The sequence below is a fragment of the Dermochelys coriacea genome, chromosome 10 (assembly GCF_009764565.3).
Source record: "Dermochelys coriacea isolate rDerCor1 chromosome 10, rDerCor1.pri.v4, whole genome shotgun sequence".
Classification (NCBI taxonomy): domain Eukaryota; kingdom Metazoa; phylum Chordata; order Testudines; family Dermochelyidae; genus Dermochelys; species Dermochelys coriacea.
The window spans coordinates 2,092,842-2,119,091 of record NC_050077.1 but is presented as its reverse complement, the minus strand read 5'-3'; the positions used below and the strand labels follow the sequence as shown (position 1 = coordinate 2,119,091).

The 26,250-nt window shown below is 48.6% G+C and overlaps 1 protein-coding gene and 1 long non-coding RNA gene across 4 annotated transcripts in view; one reads left to right on the top strand and one right to left on the bottom strand.

The window, feature by feature from the left end:
• Positions 1-12,248, top strand: part of DCTN5 (dynactin subunit 5) — a 16,620-nt gene extending 4,372 nt beyond the window's left edge. The window contains exons 4-8 of one of the 2 annotated variants that reach the window (XR_006274566.1): positions 2,652-2,763; positions 5,451-5,553; positions 6,491-6,582; positions 8,600-8,748; positions 11,817-12,248. Coding sequence is in view for 1 of the 2 variants with exons in the window: in XM_038419560.2 (XP_038275488.1) it covers positions 2,652-2,763; positions 5,451-5,553; positions 6,491-6,582; positions 11,817-11,837 (328 nt within the window). In the remaining variant the exon portion in view is untranslated. The remainder of the gene's footprint in view (positions 1-2,651; positions 2,764-5,450; positions 5,554-6,490; positions 6,583-8,599; positions 8,749-11,816) is intronic. The other variant, XM_038419560.2, reaches the window with a different exon arrangement.
• LOC122455988 lies at positions 21-26,250 on the bottom strand. 2 transcript variants are annotated; one of them, XR_006274567.1, is made up of 4 exons: positions 26,187-26,250; positions 22,905-23,087; positions 4,695-4,791; positions 21-4,127 (listed from the first exon to the last, which is right to left on the bottom strand). It is a non-coding gene; the product is annotated as an uncharacterized LOC122455988 (long non-coding RNA). The 2 variants fall into 2 exon arrangements; XR_006274568.1 differs by lacking the exon at positions 21-4,127 and having other exon boundaries at positions 4,545-4,791.

Genomic DNA, 26,250 nt, shown 5'->3' with positions numbered 1-26,250 from the left:
AGTTTCTATTTCTTCTGTGCTATGTTTTGAGGCTTGTTAAACTGAAAGGTGAACTTAGAAGCTTTGGATTTGCTAAGAGCTGAACTCAGGGGACTGTTTCTCTTGCTACAGTTTTGCATAAATCCTCCTAAGTCAGCATTTTCTCCTATTCCCTGCTCTGCTTTGTGGGTCAGTAATCCTGTCAAATTGCAGCATGGAAATCACTAGACTGAACTTGGACATGTAGGTGAAGGAGAGGCTGGCCTGTTTATTTAAAATGTACATATTTGCCATCTTTAAGTCTAAATATATTTTGTTAGTGGTTAGGATTCTTAAACAATTCTGTTTAAACTTTTCAGTTCACCTTTTAAAAATACTTACTCATTTTCTAAGTCCTGAATGCAGCCTGGGACTAGCACATACTCTTCCAATGCACCTCAGCCAGATCTAACTATAGTAATACCATATTTTAATAATGTGTATAAAGGAAGAGCCTTGCATTGTACAATATACATCTTAGATCTTTGGTACTGGAGATAACTAGGCTGGAATATTATTTGTAGGGTTCTGTTTATTTGTCCTTTGGCATCTGTGGTTATTTAACATGCATGGAAAAACATCCCCAAACTGATCCATCAGGCTACTATACTTCCTTCTTTCAAGACCAGCCTCTGCCCTGGATGCCTATAGGAAATCAGCCAGTTAATGATGGCTAGATTGTAGAGCAGTTGAGCATACCAAGAGGTTGCTTATTTGTAACAGAAAAAGATGTGTATGTTTGTATGTTACTTGTCATGTGTGGCCCAATCCTGCAATGAGAGGGGGACCAGGGATCCCTGCACTCACATGGAGCCCCATCTGACTGCAGTGATTGCTCATGTATACACATTGCAGAGTCCAGGGCTTTAGATACCATATTCCAGCCATAGTCTCCCAGGGTTGAGGAATTTCTGATATAAACTGCATGCTTGAAATTAATTTAACTTTAAAATGCCCTGTCAGACTGACTTTCTGCATCAAAAGAAGCAACATGGGCACAACCCTTTTTTTCCTCCTCTTTGCAGTTTACCTCTTATGACCTACTTGTATCTAATACCTTGACTGAAGCATTGGCAAAAGAAATCCCTAAAGATTCCCATGTCTAAATGCACACACAACCCACTGGCCTTTATTTACATCTAATCTGAACATGTCCTTTGGGACCATGCATCACCTATAGATATTTTGAATTAACCTTCATACCCAGTCGTGGGTTATTATGGCCTTCTCAGTGTTTATCAGTAGATGGCCCTATAAGGATTAAAATCACTTAATCATTCTGAACTTTCAGATTTCATTGATTTATTCTTCTCATTCCTGCTTCCCACTTGGGCTCTTAATTCAAAATGCTTTAACAGCTGACCTAAAGGCAGCTGACCTAAAGCTCCTAAACAGCACATTAAGTCCAGAAAATGTCAGACTGTGTGTTCAGTGTCCTAGCTTCCTGCTTGGAATTTAATAGTTAAAATTCAGTATTCAAAAGAGAACAGATTTAATGTTTTTTTTTTCTCCTGTGGAGTTTCAGATACAGATAGTTGCTTCATTATTTGAGCCCATTTGTGACAGCCAGAGAGGTACCTCTGCCCTGAAAAGCTTATGGTCCGTTGAGGCAGTATCACAAACCAGTTAGCGTTAATGCTTTATTCAGCCATAGCCAGCTCTCAACCTCAATCCCTGTTCCTCAGGCACAAGTGACATACAGGGAACAAAACTGGAGTGCATCATGTGCTGACAATTTCTGGCCAGCAGCTCAGACAGCATAATTTAGAGCAACTCTTGGGCTGCGGTTTTAGGCCCCATCCAGTCCCAGGAGCAGAGAGGGGGTTTAGAGCCACTTTTTTCCACCTTCCTTCCTCTAAGTAGAGCTTAGACAGACCCAGGGATTCAGACCTTAAATTGTTTTTAAAAACACCATCTTGGTGATATTTTCGTATAACCATAGAATTCTAGGGCACTTCCTGAGAAGTTAAGTGTCTGGTGCACTAGTAACACAGACCCATTAAAGAGCTGCTAGAGTTAGAAGGCAGCAATACTTCTCCAAGTTTGTAACAGTCGAGCTGGAAGGATGGTCCAGTGATTAGGGCACTAGCCTAGGACTTGAGACCCAGGTTCAATTCCCTGATATACATAGGCTTCCTGTGTGACCTTTGGCAAGCCACACAAGCGCTCTGTGCCTCAGTTCCCCATCTGTCCAATGGGGAGAACTACACTACCCTGCTCATGGGGATGTTGAGAGGATAAATACATTAAAAGATTGTGAGGCACATAGATACTGTGGAGACAAGGGTCAGATAAGCACATCAGACAGAATGTCCATGAAGTCTTGGCTGGCAGGACCTACTTATATCCCTGCAGGCTGGTTTGGCTTCTCCTTGTATGCCTTTCCCCCCCTCTCCCTGCACTGATGCCTATTGCAAAAAGTTAATGGTTATCAGTTGGTTTGATTTGAAAAGTTGCTTGATCATCATGAGGAATTAATATAAAATGCACTGTCTCTGACCAGCTCTGTCTTGGCTCCAGGCCCTGCCTTTGGCAAGCTGGTGGGGGTAGGACACTTGCATGATTTTGGGTTTAATGCTATTGTGGATTCATCGGTGCTCCAGAGCCTGAGCAAATAACCCCTTCTTCTCCAGAGTTGCTTTCTTCCCTCTCCACATCGGTGATCATGTCTTTATAGAAGAAGACTGCGTTGTCAATGCAGCCCAGATTGGCTCCTACGTTCACATAGGCAAGAATTGTGTCATTGTAAGTACGTGTGATCAGTCTTCTTTCTTTAAACCCCTCAAATACAGTTAAGAACTTGTACTTCCTTTTGCTGGTTCAGAGCATCAGGGAAATTCCCATCCTTGGGTTAAGAGAGATGGACTAACTTTGGATTGGACCAAAGGTTTCCATAGACTGGAACAGATACTAGCCAGGGGTGATTTGTATTGCTATGGATGGTCCCCACTTTGACTCTCCTCATGTAATGCCCCCTCCCTCAGCTTGGAGCTTGAAAACTCTTTGGGGGCAGAGACTGTGCTCTTTTGTATTAAGAATGCTTCCGAAGCGAAGGAGCTACCAAAACCGTAATTGGTCCCTCAGGCTTCTGGAGCTTAGCGTGAGGAGTCTGTGCTGGACCTGAGTGCACCTCTGTTGCACACCTCCCAGTCAGGTATGTATGCGCTCTGCTCTACAACAGAGCTTGAGATTGGGCTTTGGTGAAGGGCAGAACACACACAGCTGCCTGGGAAACAGCAGGTGCTAGCAGTGTTCTGGAACTGGCACAGTAACTGAGGTCTGGGAAGCCTTGAATAATAGGCCTAAGGCAAGTGTGGGGTTTGCCTGACCACACCCAAGGGGGTCACTTGTGTAATTGATTATGCAGTTAGCGACCCTGCCTTATTTTAGTTGAGAACAACTTCTGGATTCTACATTTATACCCACTGATAATGCAAGACCCTGCAGCCTACTCAGCTGCTTCAGAGAGAAAAAGGCAGCCAGCTGGTAGTTCAGATTAACCAATAAGCCTTATGCCAAACATGTGCCCATAACACTAGGTCTTTCTCATCAGACATCAAACACTGCAAAGCCACATTGCCTTCTGCTCCATAGAAACCTGGAGCTGGGGAGGTGCCAGCATGTACTGCCTGGAAATGATCAAAGCTAGATGGGAAGGCAGGAATGAGCCAGTAGTATGAAGAGGAAAAAATGCAATAATGTCTTTAAATGGCTTGATGCTGACAGGCGGCAAAAATCGTGGTGGGTGTAATTAAATGAGGTAAAAGGCCCTTTCTGAAAGCTGTGACCTTATTACCTGAGACACAGAGCCCCTAATACGGAGGGACACACACACACACTTAGGTTTCAGTTCCTCAAGGAAAATGATGGCTACTTCTCCACCATCTGGTTTATTCCCCTTCCTTGCAGCACATGGAAACTTCAGTTTCTTCTCTCCAAGAGTAGCTGGTATAGGCAGGAGAGGCCCCAAGGGCTCCTTTTTCAGAGCCAGTGTCCCAGGGGTATCTCTCTCCCTCTCACAAGTCAAACCAGGCTGGAAGACTTTAGAAAAGCCTAATGAAGGAACTGACATACCATGGCATTGTGAGGCCTCTATAGCTCCTATCTGCCTGTAATGAATGGCCAAATAATGACTCCCATTAGAAATGGCTCTCTGTATCAGTTGGCAGTTTATCATCAAGATTGATGTGCAGTTTGCTGTATCATCATTCGGATAAATGAATGTATGGAGCATTAATTACTAATCTTTTCAGAGAGGCTGCCAAGTGTCTTTGAACAGGGTGACTCTTTTAAAAAGGTTAATGTCCTGAGTTTCATTAAATATTGCAGCAATTTCAGTCTAATCGCTGTTGCCCATTTCAAAGACATGCTTGTTCTTTTCAAACATTGCTTTACACAAGGCTAGACAAGTGGACGTCCCTATTAATTGCTATTTGTTTCTGGGCTTTGTCTGCCTCTTTAAGCCAAATAAGAGCAGTTGGGTTATCAGCACGCATTAGCAATTGCTGATGTCAGGGTATCCAGAGGAGAGAGTGCTTTTCATGGAGGTACAAGTGGAGCTCAGCTCAGATATAGATAATGCCATACAGTCAAGGTTATTGACTACTGCAATGGGGAATATTTTGCCCAGTTACTGCATGATAGGACTACCAATTCCAACTTGAATATCTACTTACCTGAAGTGGCTTGTTTTAATATGCAAATCCCTTCTATGCATTTATGAGGAACACAGGTTTTTTCCACACAAGACAATCTCTGCTAGTACGTGTTGATCTATAAAACATTAAAATTTGTGATGTATGTTAACACACACAGTTATTGTTGGCCAAAGCTACATAAAACTTTTATACCTGCTCAAAGTGTATGAAAGCAAATAGAAAAACTAGTAACTCTTACTGAATGCACTAATGATTTCTAAACAACCAGCATGGCAGTAAGGGCTTATCGAAACTAGGACATTTTTGCTGCTTTAATTGTGCTAATATAATTTAAGGGGCATTTTCTGTTGTGTGTGGATGGAATATAAGGGCAACATATCAGTACAGCTGATTTTGCTTCCCAAATCAGAATAAGCTATACCAGTATAAGGTAGCTTTATCCAGTATAACTGCATCCATATTAGGGCTTATACAAGTTCAACTATTGGTTTTGTTTGTTTGTTTTAAAAAAAATCACACCCCTAACCAACATAATTATGCTGGTATAACTTCTAATATAGACCAAGCCTAATAGTGAAATCAGCAATCACAGCTGAGAGGAGAAGAACCCTGGGCTGCAGGCAGACCTCTTGCTTCTTACAGACAGCCCTCGTGTTGACTTTGACTAATAAAGAGCAGTCAGACTCACTTTTGACTATTAGAGACACGAGTAGGAATAAGACACAGTGTGGTGGTGGTGTTATACAATCAAACAGAATCCGGTCTTTGTTTTAGGGTCGTAGGTGTGTTTTGAAAGACTGCTGCAAAATTCTAGCCAACACAGTTCTACCCCCTGAAACTGTGGTCCCGCCTTTTACAGTCTTTTCAGGCTGCCCAGGTAAAGTCCGTTTAATTTTACTTCCAATATAAATTCCGCTAACTTGTATCCTGATTAAAAGAAATACAACATCCTGATGTGGAGAAGGCCAGCTAGGCTCCTTGGTTGCACTGTCTTATAGTAATAGAGGGGGGGGGAGTGCTCAGTGAAATGAAAAGTAACAATTCTACCCAATGGACCTCACTGTCTCAGGATATTATTGGGACAGGAGTTTAGTAGGAGTAAGCATAGCATCTGCGCATTCAGTAGCTAGGTTAATATGGCTAGGGTTTGTCAGTCTGATTACCAGCTCGGACCATTCAGAAGATACAGAATCACTTCCCATCAGAGCTCAGAATCAACAACATGACCTATCAAGCATCCAGCATTCCACAGGCAGTTCTGCTTTGGCATCAAGAAAGTGTCTCCTCCTCTTCTCTCCCATATGCTCTGGATTTGCAGGTGCCTCCATAAACACAGCTGGAGAGAATTCTGTTAGACCACTGTCCATGTGCTACATACATGGGCAGATGCTCCTGTTAGACTACCCCTCTGTGCTGGTACAGAGCCCATCCCAACAGCACTTCTGACCATACTGGAGGTGTAAATGTTCCAGTCATTTGGAAACAGCAGTGGTGGAAAGGTCAATGTAACCTTTGTTATTCGCCTTCCTTTAGGAAAGAGCTTTCATGACCCTTGTTTATCTAGAATGGGTATAAGCTATTAAGAGATCTAGCTGGAGACAGACTGCCTTACTGCATCTCTTAGGGGATGATAGGGGAAGCCACACTTCTGTAGTGATCTACATGAGAGCAGTGTCCCTACACAGGCCCATGGGTTGCTGTTTAACCTGCAGTATATAGAGCATAAATACTAGTGAAGAAGCTGAATAAAACTCTCCAGGCTCATTGCTTCCCCAAGAGAACACTTGCACTCATGCTCTTCTTGGTTTTTTCAGGGCTCTTCTCTGGAGAACTCCCAGAATGCACCCAAGAGCTGATGATTGATGTTACAAAGAGCTATTACCAGAAGTTCTTGCCACTTACTCAGGTCTAGTAGCCTATTTACTGTGTTTCAGAAAAGTAAAGGCACTACAGGGAGCTTTGGGGGATGGGAGGGATGTTTAGTGAGCTCTGCTGTTTAGAGTGGCATGTCCCCACTCTGTGCTATTAACACTACAGCTCCAGCAAGCAGAACCTTGTGAAAAGTTGCTATGTCATGTTTAAACTTAGTATATTTACTCAAATGTATTTCATTCCATATTGTCTGGGAGGTGTGCCATTCGACGTCTTGGGGTTGGAGTGCAGTTACAATTCCCACTAGATTAATGCATCCTGCTGCAACTGAGCAATGAGGCAGGATCCTACTGTAAATACTTCCTAGCCCAAGTGAATTGCACACATCTGTTCTATTCAGCCTCAAAGCCATTGTGTCTGACTGTTAGAAATAACCTTCGTTCTTGAACAGAGTAGCTGTGTGGCCAACATCCTCATTAAGGGTGACTACTGTAAATACTTACTCTGTAAGAGCCAGGATTTCCTCCATCTCCCCTCTAGCCCATGGACTGAGATTCTGTCCCACACTAAGAGTAGAACCATCTTCTGCCTCCCTTGGGTACTGAAAGCTTTGAAGCAAGCTTAGCTTCCCTGACTCCTACCCCACAGGCCTATGGGCAGAGTCTTGGCTTTCTCTGCCCTGTCTGAAGGGACACGTCTCATCATCTGGTTACTTCCAGCAGTAGGGGACATTTACCTTCACTAATCTCAGACGCCTTGCAGGGTTAGTTTTCGTGGCTGATGCCCATTTTCCTTCTGAGCATCATGCAGCCTAAAGAGTCAGATGGGATTATGGAAAGAGGATGCCCTCTGCTGCATTGAATTATCTGGAACCAGAAGTGGGAGCATGTGGCATTTGTCCAGGGTTGCAGTGCTGCATGGGGCACAGCCTGTTGGCAGCTCTTACTTGCAATGTAAAAATAACGTGAAAAAATCAAAAATCCCTAGAAAAAGTAGAGTGGCATTTTGGGCACTGTTCAGACGCTAGGCATAATTCTTATGGAGGTAGCCTGTGTGCCTAACTCACATAAGGTTACAAACTATACACACCTGACTCCTGTATGGTGGGCCCTGCCAAGGATAAACAGACTCCTCTTGTTAGATTGTATTTAAACTTAACATTACCCCTTCCCTGCTGAATGTGGGAGCCTCTGTAGGGTATCTTACATGAACCGGGGAGCCAGGGTGCATGGCAATGGTGTTGTAGGCATGTGGTGGTGAGAATAGTAGCAACGGGCCTTAAGCTGTTTTGTATCGCGTAGGGCTCTGACACATATTAACTAACTATCAGCTATATAAATACTAAGTGTGTTGTAACTACGGTTAATCAAATGTAACACCACTGTCTGGTTTGTTTGTATTTTTTACTGTACATAAATTAAAAGCCTCTTATACGGGTCAAGTGACTTGAAAGTTGTAACTTTCCAAATCAAATTGCTCTGAAAGCAGAGTAAGCTTTTTGCCAAGGGCACTGAGTTCCTGCTGTGTTGATGGATTCATTCCATATTCTATTGTTCAGAGAGAGGCACCTGAACTATTTATTACCAGGCATTTAATTTGAGTGCATTAAAGAGCCTCTTGCATCACCAGAAACAGAATAACTTGTGCTGTTGCTGTCTGTTTCACCTGTATACCTAGAAACAGAAAAATAAAATTCTAGGGCCACTGACAGGAAACTGTCCTGAAAAGCTCTGATAAACACTTACTGACCTTGCACAAAACTATTCATTCAGCTTTAATGTGATAACAGGCCCCAGCCAAAAAAAGACTACTAACTCCAGCCAGGCAGAGAATGGAAGGTGGGTATAAACAGCTGATGAAGGTAAGAACCCTCCAATTTTGCCAAGTAGCAATTAAGAGGCAGAGGCAAAGACATCCTTTAAACCCGAGTGAGGAAAACAGAAAGGACCATAAACTCTGGCAAATCAAATATAATTAGGCAGGTCAAAAAAGAATTTGAAAAGCAACTAGCAAAAGACACAAACTAACAGCAATTTTTTTAACTATATCAGAAGCAGGAGGCCTCTCAAACAAGCAGTGGGGCCACGGGAAGACTGAAGTGCTAAATGAGCACTCAGGGAAGACAAGGCCAGTGCAGAGAAGCTAAATAAATTCTTTCCATCAGTCTTCGCTGCAGAGGATGTGATGGAGATTCCCACACCTGAGCCATTCCTTTTTTAGGAATCTGCGAATTTTTCCCTGATTGAGGTGTCAATAACTGAGTTTTTGGAACAAATTGATAAATTAAACTAACAAGTCACCAGTATCAGATGGCTTTCACCCACCAGTTCGAAGGAACTCCTGTGAAATTGCAAAACTACTAACTGTGGCATGTAACCCAATGCTTCAATCAGCCTCTGTATCAGGTGACTGGAGGAGAGCTAATGTGACTTTTTTTTAAAAGGCTTCAGAGATAATCCTGGCAATTACAGGCTGGTAAACCTAATTTCAGTACCTGGCAAATTGGTTGGAACTCTTCTAAAGAACAGAATTACCAAATACATGGATGGACATGATGTGTTGGGGAAAAGTCAACAAGACTTTTGTAAAGGGACATCGTGCCTCACCAATCTATTAGAATTCTTTGAGGTTGTCAACAAGCATGTGAATAAGAGTGATGCAGTGGATATAAGAAAAGGAGGACTTGTGGCACCTTAGAGACTAACAAATTTATTTGAGCATAAGCTTTCGTGAGCTACAGCTCACTTCATCGGATGCATTTGGTGGAAAATACAGTGGGGAGATTTATACACACACACACACACACACACACACACACACACACACACACACACAAAATGAAACAATGGGGTTTATCATACACACTGTAAGGAGAGTTTAGCCATCACCAGCAACGGGGGGGAAAGGAGGAAAACCTTTCATGGTCACAAGCAAGGTAGGCTATTTCCAGCAGTTAACAAGAACATCTGAGGAACACTGGGGGGTGGGGAGGGGAGGAGAAATAACATGGGGAAATAGTTTTACTTTGTGTAATGACTCATCCATTCCCAGTCTCTATTCAAGCCTAAGTTAATTGTATCCAGTTTGCAAATTAATTCCAATTCAGCGGTCTCTCATTGGAGTCTGTTTTTGAAGCTTTTTTGTTGAAGGATTGCCACCCTCAGGTCTGTAATCGAGTAACCGGAGAGATTGAAGTGTTCTCCAACTGGTCTTTGAATGTTACAATTCTTGACATCTGATTTATGTCCATTTATTCTTTTACGTAGAGACTGTCCAGTTTGGCCAATGTACATGGCAGAGGGGCATTGCTGGCACATGATGGCATATATCACATTGGTAGATGCGCAGGTGAACAAGCCTCTGATAGTGTGGCTGATGAGATTAGGCCCTATGATGGTGTCCCCTGAATAGATATGTGGACAGAGTTGGCAACGGGCATTGTTGCAAGGATAGGTTCCTGGGTTAGTGTTTTTGGTGTGTGGTTGCTGGTGAGTATTTGCTTCAGGTTGGGGGGTTGTTTGCAAGGACTGGTCTGTCTCCCAAGATCTGGGAGAGTGATGGGTCGTCCTTCAGGATAGATTGTAGATCCTTGATGATGCGTTGGAGAGGTTTTAGTTGGGGGCTGAAGGTGATGGCTAGTGGCGTTCTGTTGTTTTCTTTGTTGGGCCTGTCCTGTAGTAGGTGACTTCTGGTTACTCTTCTGGCTCTGTCAATCTGTTTCTTCACTTCAGCAGGTGGGTATTGTAGTTGTAGGAATGCACGATAGAGATCTTGTAGGTGTTTGTCTCTGTCTGAGGGGTTGGAGCAAATGCGGTTATATCGTAGAGCTTGGCTGTAGACAATGGATCGTGTGGTATGATCTGGATGAAAGCTAGCATGTAGGTAGGAATAGCGGTCAGTAAGTTTCCAATATAGGGTGGTGGATATCGGTGGATATAGTGTACTTGGACTTTCGGAAAGCCTTTGCTTAACAGCTTTTGGTATGGAACCTTGTCAAAGTGAGTAGTCATGCAATAAGAGGGGAAGTCCTCTCATGGATCAGTAACAGGTTACCAAATAGGAAACAAAGGGTAGAATAAATGGACAGTTTTTACAGTGGAAAGAGGTAAATAGCAGGATCCCCCAAGGATCTGTACTGGGACCAGTGCTATTCAACATATTCATAAATGATCTGGCAGAAGGCGTATACAGTGAAGTGGCAAAATTTGCAGATGATAAAGTTACTCAAAATAATTAAATCCAAAGCTGTGAAGAGTTACAAAGGGATCTCTCAAAATTGGGTTACTGAGCAACAAAATGGCAGGAGAAATTCAGTTTTTGGTTTAAACCCACTTCCAGGGTCTCTTAACACTTGGTCCTGCATTCGCTAACCAGATCCATTCAGTGGGTGCAACTATATTTAAGAAACCCTGTGAAACTGGGCCTGGAGCCAGATGTCACTGGAGGCTTAAAGAGCTTTACTGTACATTTCTCCTTTGGGTGACCTTGCCTGAGTTTAGTGTGATGAAAAGGTGACGATGGGCCAGGGCCTGCTGCCTTTTCACCTAAGCAGAGCAAGTATTAAGTCAGATGTTCTTGGCATGGGAGGACATAGTGTCCTGTTGCTAAGTGAGCTTAACTGCTGAAAGGATTTGACCCTCCTGTCTATTCCCCTCATGGCCTCTCCCTAGAAAAGCAAGAGCTATGTACTCTGCAGCTGTCATGCACGTGCACATAGATTGACGCCTGGAAGATCACATGCCCAGACACAAACTGCTGAGCTTCTTGCATGATCACATGGAAGTTAGACATTAGGTAGCTGCAGTAACATGTTAAGTCTCATTGCAGAGTGGCACCCATGCTACCAAGGCAGCTCTATGGTTGGCAAGAGAGAGCCTGCAGAAGGGTCCAGCTCTATGCATGTTACCATGATGTCCACTTCAGAGTCTCAACATCACACAGGGCATTTCACAAGGATTTCTTGATTGGTGACCACACCTGGGCATCGTGAAGTTAGGGGAGGAAGACTAAATAAAGGGGAAAACCCTTTTGGGTGGTGGAATTAAGGGGGTATAGTCAAAAGCCCTTTGGATGAGCTAGGGGACGTGCCATGGCTCTCCGCGCACCGGGATGGAGCTGCCTGGTGCTGTGGGGTGTTAGCCCAGCTGTCCAGCCAGGGCCTGCAGGTGCAGGGCTGCCCAGGCACATGCCTGCGTGGAATCCCCTTTTATCATACTGAGCTGCCACGCTGCTGCCTCAATGACCATCTGTTTTGTTGTCTTTGTTAAGGTGGCCTCTGCCAGGGCCTAAAGACCAAGTCACCAGCGAAGACCTCACAAACACAGCCCTGTTAAAATCCCCTAGATCTGGCCCTTTTAACCTCTGTCCTCTGGAGCATCGCTCTGTCCAGGCTCATCTCTGAACCTCTGCCTGCCGGCTGGCTGCACTAACTGGAATGATGAAGTGTCCTTAGGTTGGTGCCTGCCACCACTGCCTCCTGGGAGTTGTTTCCTGGTGTCTACAATTAGCCTGATACAGTAGAATGAACCACAACTTCCAAGAGGAGGCTTTGCTGCACAGCTCTGGAACAAACTGCCACAGTGGAGTTAGTTGGCTTTGGGGGCAATGGAGACTCCGCTACTGGATTCCTCTGTTCAGGAACCTTTTAAAAACATTCTCACTTGCTTAAACAATAAACCAACCCTGCATTCTGCCACCATACTGCTTTGTGGGCCATGAATGCCCTGCCTTTGATGGGCCAGGACTGCTGGCAGCATTACGCCATGCTCAGATGCTTTGTTTGAAATATAAACAGTGCTCAGAAACGTAACAAAAAACAGAGCTTTAGGAAGCTGCCTTCTCCCAGCTTGTGCTTCCACGATAGCTGGGGTCAGCCACAAAAGGAGATTTCACTATTGCTCCAAGCCTTATGAGTACTGTGTAACTGCTGGCTATCATAGGGCCCTGCCACAAGAGGGAATGGGCCCCAAGAGCATTGGTGGGGGTCAGACCTGCTCTACAAAGATCAGAGCCCCTAGGCCAGGCTGGAGATTTCTTGGAACTAGTTGAGCCATTGGCTGCAATATTAGTGACTTGCAGGGCCTAGTGTCGGCTCCTAACCTGTGTCCAGCACTCCAGCTTCGGCTGAGCCATAAACTCTCAAGTCCTTTCTAGAAAAGATCTTAATGCCTCTAGCCTGAGGTACCAGTTAGCCAGTATTTATTTAAACTTAGCAGCAGAGTCTCCTGGGAGGAGCCAGCTCACTGCTTACAAAGGTGCCTTGAATCAGATGGGGCTGTATTTTGAGTCATCCTCACACTCCTGGGGTTACATGAAGTTGGTCTTGTTAATGGGGAGGGGAAACCAGGGCAGATATATTTGTAAATTAACATATAAAACACTGACCTCACCCCTGTTTGCAGTTCATGCGAGCAGTGAGCAGAGCTCCTAGCAAATTCATGGGGGCCCTAGGCCCAGCCAGCTCGCAGGGCAGAGCCAGAACACACCTGGCATATGGGCCTTTTTCCCTGTCATGGTATAAAGGGAGCAGGAACCCATTCCACTGGAACATGGAGCTTAGGTGTCCAGTAGCAATGCCCGGGTGCTGCAAGAAGCAGGCCTTTGGGCAGGTACCAGCTGATGTGGGCTAACAGTGTCACTGTGTAAGTCTCTAGCTAGCGTGTACTCTGCCCTGAAACAGAAGCAAGCTGGCTTGCATTTGCTGGGGGTCGGGTGCATGCCTGCCTGCCACTGAGCAAAATAGCTCACTGGGGACCAGAGGCGTTCCTTCCTGCATGGGCATCCACCGGAGAGGCACGTCTTGCTCACCAGAGGGGCATGCAGCAGGCTGTTGGTAACAATGACTAGAGTCTCAGTTGGACACACATAGCTGGGGGAGGGGGAATCACTTCTCCCACCACTGCTGTTGGAGCAGAGCCCAGCATCCATCCCCAGCGCCGTAGGTAAGTGTGAAGAGCATCAGCTTTATAACCGCAGGGGACAGTTGGGACAGCAGAATGGAACTGCCCAGTTTCAAATTTAGCCAGGATAGGAGATAACTGCACCTCCCCTCTTGCATAAAGTACCATGCATCTTCAATAATCGTGAATGGGGTAGGCACCTCGGAGGGAACGGGAAAACAGAACTTCCAACAGCATAGTGGCCCCTAGCACAATGCACCGAGTCAGTGCTAAGGGTTCTCTCCAAAGAACCCTGCCCTTGACCAGTTCTTCCCCCAGTATCCCAGATCGGGTCTCTCACTCGCTCTGTATTCAGTCTCTTTGCTAATGCAACTAGCAGTGCTGTTTGACAGTTTCAGTGCAGCTATGTCCTGGGCTGACGGTGTCAATGACTCTTCTTCCACCATAATCTCCAAATTTCCCCTCCACTTTGATCACTGCATGGCTCTCCTCTCTAGTGGATAGTCTGGAAGCAATGGACCGTACTAGATATGAAAGGCCATGGCCCTATTTGGCCCAGCACAACTTCCCTTAAGGCAAGTGGGCATCTCAGACATGTGCTATGAGGGAGAAGAGACTTGTCTCTATTACACTGATTTTGCCATCTGCTGCATCAGAGAATGAGACACCAGCAAAAATAACCAAAGAACTTCATAAAAAGGAAGCCAGCCGCAGCACCTTGTGCAGTGATCCTCTCACATCTCACTGGCGAGGCCTGGTCAGTAGCTGGGATCCGCAAGGAGCAGAGTTGGTAACAGTGATCAAGGGCGCCAAGGTGGGCTCACAGGGGAGCTCTTAACTGCACAGTATTAGTGTGGCATGTGAGTTCTGCAGAGAGGTGCTTCTCCCAGCTTGTGCCCCTGGGGCAGGGAGACAGTGTTTTGTTTACAAACAGGCAGGGTGATTAAGATAAGAAAAGGCTGGTAATTACATTAAGGATCTTGAAGTCCTTAGATGACCTTGTAAAACAGGTTTCAGAGTAGCAGCCGTGTTAGTCTGTATCCGCAAAAAGAAAAGGAGGACTTGTGGCACCTTAGAGACTAACAAATTTATTAGAGCATAAGCTTTCGTGAGCCACAGCTCACTTCATTGGATTGTAAAACAGGAATCCCTGGAGGGAGGGAAAGAGAAGATGGGACTCAGAAGAAATACAGCCAAGCCCTCTGAGCCAAGGTTACATTCAGAAACAAGGAAGATGTGAGGGGCATAAGTGAAAAGAAGGGACCAAAACCCAGGGAAGGGACAGCAGTGGTATAAAGAAGTTTCCACTCTACTGCGAGTTGGCAATTTTTCCACCAAATGCATCCGATGAAGTGAGCTGTAGCTCACGAAAGCTTATGCTCTAATAAATTTGTTAGTCTCTAAGGTGCCACGAGTCCTCCTTTTCTTTTTTCAAATACAGACTAACACGGCTCCTACTCTGAAACTTGGCAAATCAAGCAATTCTGGTCTCGTCTGGCGGTTTCTGCATGCAGAGAACAGGGTTCTCCAGCTGAAAACAGGAGCATTTTGAGTCCTGGGGAGAGGGGCGAGAGCAGAAGGGACAGACAAGTGATTCTAACAAGTGACCCCTTTAGACCATTGTTTTCTGTGGAAATGTCACAGGGCTCCTCCTCAAGCACTTCCATGCTTAGTCTTGGATCCGCACCCCCTCACCACTGCAGCGAGAGGGATTAGACATACAGGGCACTGTTTGTGGGCGGGACTGCTGGCACAGATGAATCAGCAGGGCTCCGATAATAATGCCTTTGAGCCCTGTACTGGGATCCTCCTTTCCTTCCTTTGATTTTATGCAACCTTCCCTTTGTTTTTTGTCCTGCAGCAGCCAGTTGGTGCCCAAGCACTGCTGCTGCAGCTGGTGCAGATTATTTATTAATGGTATCGCTTTATTCTAGAATACAGATAGAGTGCCGCAAAGACAATAGCGCTTTGCGCCCATTTGACACACCCTTCCGCCCTGAGTAGCCTGGCAGCTAAATGAGACCAGACCAGCTGGCAGGCAGGCAGGAATTCCAGCCAGTGGTTATCTCCAGGCCCAGGGTGAGCCAAGGGCTCCTTCGCTACAAGTGTGCTGTAGCTTTCTGAGCCTCATCCATCATATCGCACTGGTCTGAGTTGAACTGTTAGCCCTTCAGTGCAGGGATCTGTCTCTATCCCACACAAACATCTTGGTGAACTTTCACGCAAGGCTTCTCACATGCATTTCCTACTGGTGCAGTCACTGAAAACCCAGGAAATTGACAGCTAAGCCACCATTCCCTTGGCTTGGCTTCTACCCACCCTAATTCCCAGCCACTTTTTCAGCTCATGACCAACCAAGAGAGGGATCCCAGGGCGAATCTCAGCAGCCTGAGCTCTGGGGTCACAGCTGACGTTTCTGTGATACCGGGGAGGGAGGAAGCACAACACGAGCATAGGGGGAAGGAGAAGCAATAGGATCAAAGCTCAGAGCAGCAGAAGCTGCATGTTTCTATATGGATTCAAGTTCAAGGAGGAAGAGAGCTCCTAAGAGACGTTCCCCAAGGCCCCAAGTCGATTGCTGTGTCCTGAGAAGGGCTGGGAGCTCCACACTAGGCCAGAGTCGTTTTGTTCTTTGCCAATAATAACGGGGGAATTCAACTATCCCCATATTGACTGTGTGTAGCAGATCAAAGACTCACCACCGCAGCATCTCCTGCTGGTTGTCCTGGGAATTAGCTCTTGTCCAGCTCTGGATCGCCTCCTTCTGGCCCATGTCTCACCCACCTTAGGCCCTCGTGTCCCTCCCAGACCCGGGTACCCTTTACCTTAGGGTTCTGCCCCACAGGACCCCCACACTCTGGGTCTCCCCTCCCAGGGGAACCCCCAACCCTCTAAACCCACCTCACCTTGATGGCTACTGCCAGCCATCATCTCATGTCATGGCCACTCATCATTGGCAAGGGGAGGCTGGACCAGCTGCCTCTGCCTATCCCCAGGCTGCACCTCTGCAACCCCAGTACCTGCTTTGGCCTTTAGCAAGGCCTGCAGCCTGGGAACTTACCAGGCTGGAGGTCCCCAGCACCTCTTGCCTTTCCCCAGCCTGCTCTGCTCCCGGTATCCTGAGCTCCCAGGCAGTCAGGTCCTTCTCTGTCCACAGCTAGAGAAAGAGTCTGTAGCTCCTGGCCTCCAGAGCCAGCTGGACCCTGATTGAGCTGGCCACACCTGTGGTCAGCTACTCACTCAGCTTCCCCCAGCTATTCTCACTCCTCTTATTTCAGGAGCGGGGTAACCACCCCGCTACACTGGGACATGTCACCTCAGGCCGGGATTCTAGACACCATTAATGGCTGTTTCTTGGAGCTGTCAGTCCTGGAACCCACAAGGGAAGAAGCAATTCTTGATTTAGTCCTAAGTGGTGCACAGGATCTGGTCCAAGAGGTGAATATAGCTCAACCACTTGGTAATAGTGACCATAATGTAATCAAACCTAACATCCTTGTGGGGGGGGGAAATATCAAAGAAACCCAGCACAGTAGCATTTAACTTCAAAAAAGGAAACTACACAAAAATGAGGTGTCTAATTTAAATGGAAATTAAAAGGAACAGTCATGAGTGAAATCCTTGCAAGCTGCACGGAAACTATTTAAAAACATCTTAATAGAGGCGCAAACTAAATGTATACCACAAATTAAAGAAAACAGCAAGAGGACCAATAAAATGCCACCACGGCTAAACAGCAAAGTGAAAGAGGTGATAAGTTTTAGGTAAGTTCACGGAAAAAACATCTATCGATGGCTATTAGCCAGGACGGCCAGGGATGCAACCCTATGCTTTGGGTGACAGGAGATGGATCACTTGATGATTACTGGTTCTGTTCATTCCCTGTGAAGCACCTGGCATTGGCCATTGTCAAAAGACAGGACACTGGGCTAGATGGACCTTTGGTCTGACCCCTCCTTATGAGGTGGAATCTCTTTTCCCCTGGCTTTTTCTCTTCTGTTTCTCCTATGTCTGCCGTGGGGATGGCAGGGATTTCAAACTGGGCCGTGCCAGGTGATGGATGCTCCTCAGACAGACACTCGGGCACATTGCTCTGATGCAGCCCAAGGCAAAGGCTCCCCTAACCCTCGACTAGGAATTACTGTGGCGGGAGCTTTCTCTTTCCGCTCCCCAGGCTCCTGGGCTCCCAATCCCCTCTGCTTCTGCATGCCAGGGAAGCCCTGACTCAGTACAGATCAAACCAAACAATAGCTACCTAACCTGAGCAGCCCTCTGTGCTTCATACATAGAGAAATTGGTTTGAATCATAAGGGCCTCACCTGCCCAGCTAAACTGTCCCCCGCCTCCCTGTCAGCTGTGGCGGTGGGGAGGGTCAGTGTCCCCAGGGCCTGGGCTCAAACATGCTATACAGGACATGGGACCCTGGCTGAAACAAAGGCAGGGATCAGCGTTAATGTTAGGAACCTGGGTCCAGCACCCTCTGCCTCCAGCCCCCTGGATGCTTTGGGAGCCATACTCTCACATCATAAACACACCCTTTTTTCACCACTTTCACAGGGCCTGATCCTGGGGTCACACTCTGGCAATACAAAGGTTGTAATTTTCTAGCACAGAACACTCCTGGCATAAAGCCAGTTGATCTCGCTCCTGCACCAGCAGCCCCCCTGGTGAGCAGGCATGCCAGGGTAGGGGGCTCCCTTAGGGGCCATGCACTACTACAGTAAGTTAAAGCACCCCCATGGCTGCTGTGACTCACCCCAGAACTGGGTTAGTGCAGAATCAGCGAGCTTTAAGTGGCCCCCTCTCGAGTGGAGCTCAGTGGCAGGCAGAATTGAGCACTCAGCCTGAGAGCAAATGCTGCCGATAGCCTTGCAGTTAAATGTAAAAACTGCTCCAGTATTCTGACAGGTTTCAGAGTAGCAGCCGTGTTAGTCTGTATTTGCAAAAAGAAAAGGAGGACTTGTGGCACCTTAGAGACTAACACATTTATTTGAGCATAAGCTTTCGTGAGCTACAGCTCACTTCATCGGATGCATTCGGTGGAGTGAGCTGTAGCTCACGAAAGCTTATGCTCAAATAAATGTGTTAGTCTCTAAGGTGCCACAAGTCCTCCTTTTCTTTTTCCAGTATTCTGGTACATGTCAATCTCCAACCTCCTAGCCCCCTGGGGCTGGCAGGAGCACTAGGAAATAGCCTGCCAGGCAAATAAACGTAGAGACCAAGCAACGGGCTCATGTGGCTTTTTTGCAAGACATCCCGGGAAGGTGTTGTCCTTGTCAAGTTGCCTCCACAGAGCTTCTTCCAGGCCCCTGCAACATTATTGTAAGCACAAAACAGGTCTGTTCTTCCTTCCCCAAGAACACAGTGTCCTGTAATCTGAGTTGAGGCCGCCCTGCACGTAAAAGCCTCACAGCGTTTCACAGGGATGTGTGATCCCAGCTCCCCAGGGCTCACACCCTGATGGGAGCAGCAGCAGATGGGCACAGCACAGCTTCTCAGGGGCCAAGACCTGCTGTCCTCACAGTCAAAGTGAAGTCAGAGAAATCTGCCTGAGCCCAGACCTCAGGACTTGGCCTTTGGTATTTTCTCCTTGGTGCTGCCACGCTCTGTATTTCAGGTGACAGGGCTCCCAGAGTCCAGGGCTTGAAGTGTCTGATTTACATTTTAGCGAAACAAGGTTGGGGCTGGATTTTCCTGTCTGGGTTAATGCGCCCTGTGGCCCTGGGAACCTTTTGCTAAAGCACAACCACCTGAGGGAGAAAGTGGTGAGAACCAGCATGGCCCAACCTGGGGGAAATGCGGAGAGTAAAACAGAGTAAACGGCAAAGACCAAATCAGAACTTTCCCATTCTCAGGGGTTCTCAGCAACAAAGGGAGGGAGGCAGGCAGAAATCAAAGTGCCTGGTTTTAACCTGCCTGTGCCCTTTGGGAGGACTCCTGCTCCTGCCACTCGCACAGGGCCCTTTGGGGCTGAGAATGTACTGGGTTACATTTGCCTGGAACAGACTTAGGCTTGAACTGCCCCATCCCTCCACCACGCCCCATGTGGCCCATGGGGCTGCAGCAGTCCCCTGCACTTGGCTCCTGGCTGCCAGGGCTGATCAGCATCTCTGCTTGTACTATGAGCTGTGGGTTTGAATCCCTGCCCTACTCAAACCTAGCTCAGGGCAACCCATGTGCCTCACTGCTAGCCTGAGAGATGGCAGGCCCTAGACACCAGGAGGAGAGATGCTCCGAGGTTGCTGTGAGTCCCTCACTGACCCGGCCCAGCCCCGCTGCCATTTCCCCTGAAGTGCCCAATCCCAGCCCAATTTCACCGGCAGAGCCGTCGCCTGTGAGACTGTCAGCCTGCCAGGGCGGGGGTCTCTGCTGCGTGTTTGTGCAGCGCCAGCACAACCGGGCACTGACGCCTGCCGGGGGCCTCCAGGAGCTACCACAGAACAAATAAGAACATGAGCCACCAGGTCCGGCCATTAGGAAGCCCCTTGCTGCCCTCCTGGTTAAGGCTGATGTATCTGGAGCAGGCTGCCAAATGGTCCCTCTTGCTCACTATGAGCACCTAGTGCCCTGCGGGGAAATGCTGCCACGGTCAAAGGGAAACACATTCCACAAGAGCAAGGGAACAGCCGAACCAGAACAGGCCGTGGCCCCGCCAGCCTAGTCCCCTCCTGTCCCTGTGACAGCCAGTGCCACATGCTCACCACGGAGAGGCACCCAGCGCACCTGACTGCAGAGAGCTCGGCCCCCGGGTCCGGAGGCCAGGCCTTGCCCTCCATCCCCGAGGAAGCCAGAGGCTGGAGGAGTCACGGCAGAGCAGGAAGGGAAGCCAGGGCCCCAGGCATGTCTCCAACGAGCTCCGTGCACGATGGCCCCAGGGCTCCACGATGGCACAGTCTGTATGACCAGCTGGTCACGCCAGCCTGAGGCACAGGACGAAAGATGCTGTGGAGAAGCTCAGGGCTCTGTGGCTTTGTGACTGGCTGGGCCTGTTGCACCATACACCCTGTTACGAGGGACTGTGCCATGGGGCTGGGGAGGAGAATGCTGGCATTGTGCCCGTTTCCTAGAGGTTTTGTGTCCATTTACCTCGAAACAAGAGCCCTCTTCCCACCACCTCTCCCTTTCGCTCACCCCCCCTCCATCCCCCCATTTCTGGCTTCCTTCCTCTGACCTGCGCTGAAGTCTTGAGCCTCCTGTGAGCCCGTCACCACGGAAATGCTGAGTGGTCTCTGATGGTGGGAGCAGGTGCCTTTCCCACCCCACCCCCAGACATACCCCATGCCCAGCACGGGCCCAAAACTCGCCCTTCCTGGGGCTGGACTTTGTTAAACACATGAACAATATGATGACAGAGGCCAGCCTGAGCCTGGCCCACCCAGGCAGGGCTGCTCCTACGGTTCCCTGCCCTGCCCCAGACCAAGGTCTATTTCTCCTTTCTTGCTCCCTCCAGGCTTAACACTGCTGGCAGGTACTGGGGAATGGGGCCAGCATCAGCCCATGTCCAGAATGGACCATTAACCCCTTCCTGTCCTGGTCTGACCCATCACAAACGCAGCATTACAGACGTCACGTCAAGGGCCAGTGAGCTCTGGTGACAAGGGCTAGTACCAAGGAGGGGGGTGAGGTGGGACAAAATATCTCAGTGTGAGAGAGTCCCTGTACAAAGGGCTGAACACTGCTGGGAGCGGGCCAGGTCTGAGCCCCCCAGAACGACAAACTCGTGACACCCACACACTGGAGGAACATTAAAGCAAAGCAGCCCTCAGCTGGATCACAACTAAGTGGGCTGTGAATGTCCCCAGTGACACCTTTCAGAGTAGCAGCCGTGTTAGTCTGTATTCGCAAAAAGAAAAGGAGTACTTGTGGCACCTTAGAGACTAACAAATTTATTAGAGCATAAGCTTTCGTGAGTGAGCTGTAGCTCACAAAAGCTTATGCTCTAATAAATTTGTTAGTCTTTAAGGTGCCACAAGTACTCCTTTTCTTTTTCCCAGTGACACCCTGCAACTGACGAGCACAGCAGGGCTCGGGTCACTGCTGGAGCCTGTCCTGAGACACCCAGGTTCTGGCCTGCAGCAGGGCCCCGTCTCTCCCCTTTGCTGTCCCCCTGGGCCCAGCAGCATTTCTACTCTGCCACCTCTGGAAACTGAGTCACAACCCACAATGACCAGGTGGCCAGTTCCTACCTGACACTCGTCTGACACAACCCTCCGTTTCCTTGGCCACAGAGAGAGGAGGCAGGTGAGGTTGCAGTCAGCTCCGGAGGCAGGGAGCCCAGATTGCTCTTCCTGGAAGAGCAGAAATAACTGACTGAACACGAGACATTTCTGCTGAGAACAATGCTTTTGCCAGATGCACGGGTCAGTCTGCCCCAGAGACACTCCAGAGCCTGCTGTGCCCTGCAGTGGAGCTGGCTGGCTGCTTTATCGCGATGTACATGGGCTCCCTGATGCAGAAAAGATCCCTTTCCATTACATCTCAACTGCTGTCAGTGGGCCCAGCGCCTCCCCCGAACCAGAGCAGCTGCCTGGGCCCAAGAGAAGAGCCTGGAGCAGGGGCAGGGAAATGCTCCAGAAGGGCTTTGGCGTTCAAGGCCAGGAGTCCGGGACTAGCCTTTTAGGTTCTCCCCCTTGGACTATCACATTGTCACACGGTGACACCAGGAAATCCCTCAGCCGCTAATGACGACAACACCTGGCTCTTAGCCAGTGCTACATGACATTCACGAACGACTTGCATTTCTGAGACCCATCTCAGAAACCTGCATGACTCACGTTAACCCAAATGGGCCTTGCCCCCCTCCAGGGGCTAGACCACATAGAAGGCTGATGGGTCCGCTCATGCCTGCAGAGTAATACACCTACACCTGTAGTGCAACCAGTGTTCATTATTATTGGTGTTACAGCAGCACCGGGAACCCCAGTGGAGACTGGGCCCCACTGAGCCGAGCGCTGCAACGGTACAGGGCGAGAGACAGGCCTGCCCCAAAGAGCTGCCAGTCCAATGGGACAAGAAGCTCCCGTTCAGGATGCAGGGACGCAGAGTCCACTGTCCAACTGGCACGAGGAGTCCTCACACCTCTACTCTCCTGCAGTGCCGTGCTCGGGGAGAAGGGAGGCTGACACCGCTTGGCTGCCGCTCATCTTCCACCATAGGAACTCCTTGCACTTCCCAAACACACAGCCAAAGGAAGGGGGCTGGGGCAGTAAAAACGACCCTGTGTCCCCACTGTGCACCCTAGTGCTGCTGACAGGGTCAAAGGCCAGGCCTGTTCTGTGAGTACCGGGCGCAAGATTCAGGCACCCATCTCTTGTGGCAGGGGATCTGACTAGGGAACCGGCAGCTGCTTCCAGCCCTGCGGCCCCACAAGAGGGGATATGGCCTGTATCTGTCACTCAGCTCAGGATGAAAAGGCACCTGCCAGTCACAATGCAATCAGGGCAAACCAATTTTTCACCTCCAACACAGGTGACGTCAACTAATTGTTTTCCTTTCTCCCACTTGAAAAGACTGAGCAGAGATCGCACAGCAAACAGGATCAGCACCTCCTTGGTCATTCCATCCACACGGCACTCAAGTAAAGCAGGCAGGACAGCGGGCAGCCTGCCCCCAGGGCACTGCCATTTCCTGGGCACTGTCACTGGAAAGGCAGGAGAGGCAGAGGTGTGAAATGCAGATTTCAGACTCTGCCACAACCCAGCCTCCCCTGGGGTCAGCATCCTCCTAGCAGAAAGTAACCCTGGCACTGCCCTGCAGGGTGAACAGCAAGAGGGGTGGCACCAGGCTCCTCCTCTAGGGAAGCATAAGTCGCTGTGACAGCCCATGATTCCTACTTGATTTCACAATAAACAGCAAATCACAGCTGCTAAGGACCCTGCATCTTGAGAAGGGGGTGAGCTGGTGGGATGGTTCCTCAACCTAGACAATGAACCTAGATCCCTTGGGGGCAGCACAGAAGGTAGAGACAGCCTTGGAGGGGCAGGGGCCAAGACGCCCAGGTGGAAGAGGTAACTAGAGAGAAACTGGCTACCCCTGCATTGAACAGACTCCTGAATGGACTCAGAGACAGGCTCCAGGGATGCCCCTGTTGTGGGGCAGGGGGCAGTACCCAGGCACACCCAGAGGAACCATAACGGCCTGGCAGGTCTGAGCCACGTAACGGGGAGCCCAGCGGGGAGGTGTCTGACAGGTGGCGTGGGCACGAGGTGGGAAGGGGAAAGTGCTCTCTAGCAGTAAGGCTGTTCCCTTCCTGGTTGTGCACAAGGGACCTGCCCAGCTCTGTGGTGGATCAGACTAGATCCATTTCTCTCCCTAGCCCGAACAGGCCTGGTTTCTCTCGGGCCACCAGGGCCTCAGCCAGGGTTGGGGTAACGTCCTTGGAGGGAAGATGACCTCTTGTAAGCAGCAGTTGCAGAGAAACTGGGAGTTACCCTGGAGCTGTGCCTAAGAAGTGCCACCCAGATATTGGATGTGGTTGGCAGGGGCACCCCAGACCCCCTTCTCCTCCCCCTCTCCCCAGGAGAGGGTTTGTAATCGGAGCCCCTTTGAAGTCACAGGCTTACCCTGCTCCTAAGGCCCACCCCTAGGGATGGGAAGGGCGTAGTCGGTTGTATTTATTCAGTGGGAGCCTGCCCTTTGTTTACCAACGTCCCCTTCAACCCTAGACGGTGCTGGCTTAGCAGTAACACACTGACCAGCCAGCGCCTCCTCGGGGGCTGCCCTCGGCCCATGCCAGAGACCTGATTGGAGGGTTTAATCTACTTACAACTGTTAGGATATAGATCTTCAGGCCTGTCTGTACAGGCCCCTACTCTAAGAATGTAGGTCCATGTTTATCATTTAGCTAGTCATAGAGGTATACAAGAAAGAATCTGTGTAGGGGCCCTTCTCTCACCGTGACAGCCCGAGGCCCTGTGCTTAGGCCAAGGCCTTTGGCTAGGCAGCAGGGGCAGCCGTAAGCTGGGAAGTGACCGGTCACCTCCTCACATCCCAAACTAGTCAATCTGGGGCTGTCAGGAAGGGGATCTGATCTATCACCTCCAGAGAAAGGGAAGAGCCTAGGAGATGTAAAAGGAAATTTAGGTTGATAGTTTTCTGTCTGGTAAGAACTCACTTATCAATAGACACAGCTGGGAAACCCTTGTGTCTTTATAGATGTAGTTGTGAAATCCTCACTTCTGTACTGTTTTGTCATTATAGTTCCCACTTTGCTATATTTATTTGCATGGTCTCTGTCTGGTTCTGTGATTGTTTCTGTCTGCTGTATAATTAATTTTGCTGGGTGTAAACTAATTAAGGTGGTGGGTATAATTGGTTAGCTAATCATGTTACAATATGTTAGGATTGGTTAGGTACATTTCATTAGAATGATTGCTTAAGGTATAGCTAAGAATATTATAGTATAAATTAGGGGCAAACAGGAAGTAAGTTGGGATTCGAAAATAAGGAAAAAGGAACTTGGATTTAAGCTTGCTGGACATTCACCCCAATAAACATTGAATTGTTTGCACCTTCGGACTTCGGGTATTGTTGTTCTCTGTTCATGCGAGAAGGACCAGGGAAGTGGGAGAGTGAAGGAATAAGCTCTCTAACAACAACTGGCAAATATCAACCTTTTAAAAAAATGGCTCTGTGTGCATCCCTGCCAAAGGCACAAACCCAGGAAACAAGTCTAATTAGTAATCAATGGGGACTCACCACTTCAGGCCTTTCCCATGAATTGACTTGGGTGGCCAATTACAAACTGATTTAATTGGCACTGCTGATGCTTTTCAGCCAGGGTACCACTTATCATACATGCCCCTTCAAAGGAGGAGCCGAGGTAGGAAGACAGAGATATGTGGGTCACTTCTGACCTTGACCATGTCTAGTCCAGTGACTTTGAGGTTAAAGAACCCATAACTCAGCCACCTGGGGCATCCAGCGTCTGGCTCTGGGCAGGACTCGACCTTTTGAACTCAACATGAAAGATTACACACCCTATTCCCAATCCAGGAGTTGTCCGGTCCCCAGAATTTGTGGCTGGATTGGAATTAGTGCTCTGGGGTACCCATCTTTACATCACACTACCTCTGAACTGTTTTTCCAGTGCACAAAACCCTGTGTGATCTCCAATCCGTGGCTCCCTGCTTCACCTGCAAACCTCCCATCCTCTGAGCCTGCACGGACAAACACCCCTAACTCAGGTCACTGGGCTCGCAGTATCAGCACTCACACACCCTCCCTTGCAGCACTAGCGTTCTGCGACCTGAGCAGCATATGGGGTAGTGGAACAACCATGGGCCTGGGAGCCAGGCACTTCCAAGACATCTGCCACGAACCAAGCGTGTGGCCAGGGGCAAGTCCTTCCACCAGCCTGCATCACTTTCCCCATCACCACAAGGGATGCCTTCTGCTCTAGTCTGCAAGGCTGATGGGAGGGTTCCTTGGCCTGTTGTTAGCCCGGCCCTCCCACAGGAGACAGAAGCATTCCCTTGGGCTCGCTTTCCAAAGATGACGTTCTTTCAAGGGAAAAGGAGGACTTGTGAAACCTTAGAGACTAACAAATTTATTTGACCATAAGCTTTCATGAGCTACAGCTCACTTCATCGGATGCATTCAGTAGAAAACTTTCAAGGGGTTTCTCTGCCCTGCTCATCCTCTCTGGACAGATGGTGCCCCCTCTCCCTCAGTCAGCCCAAGCCATCGGGCTGCAAAGACAGTGTAGTGGCTGCTGGCAAGCAGCATTAGCCTCACTTACCACAACCCCAGTGGTCACTGGAAACTCGCTTACGTAAGATGCCCAGCTCTTGGGGTCAGTTTCC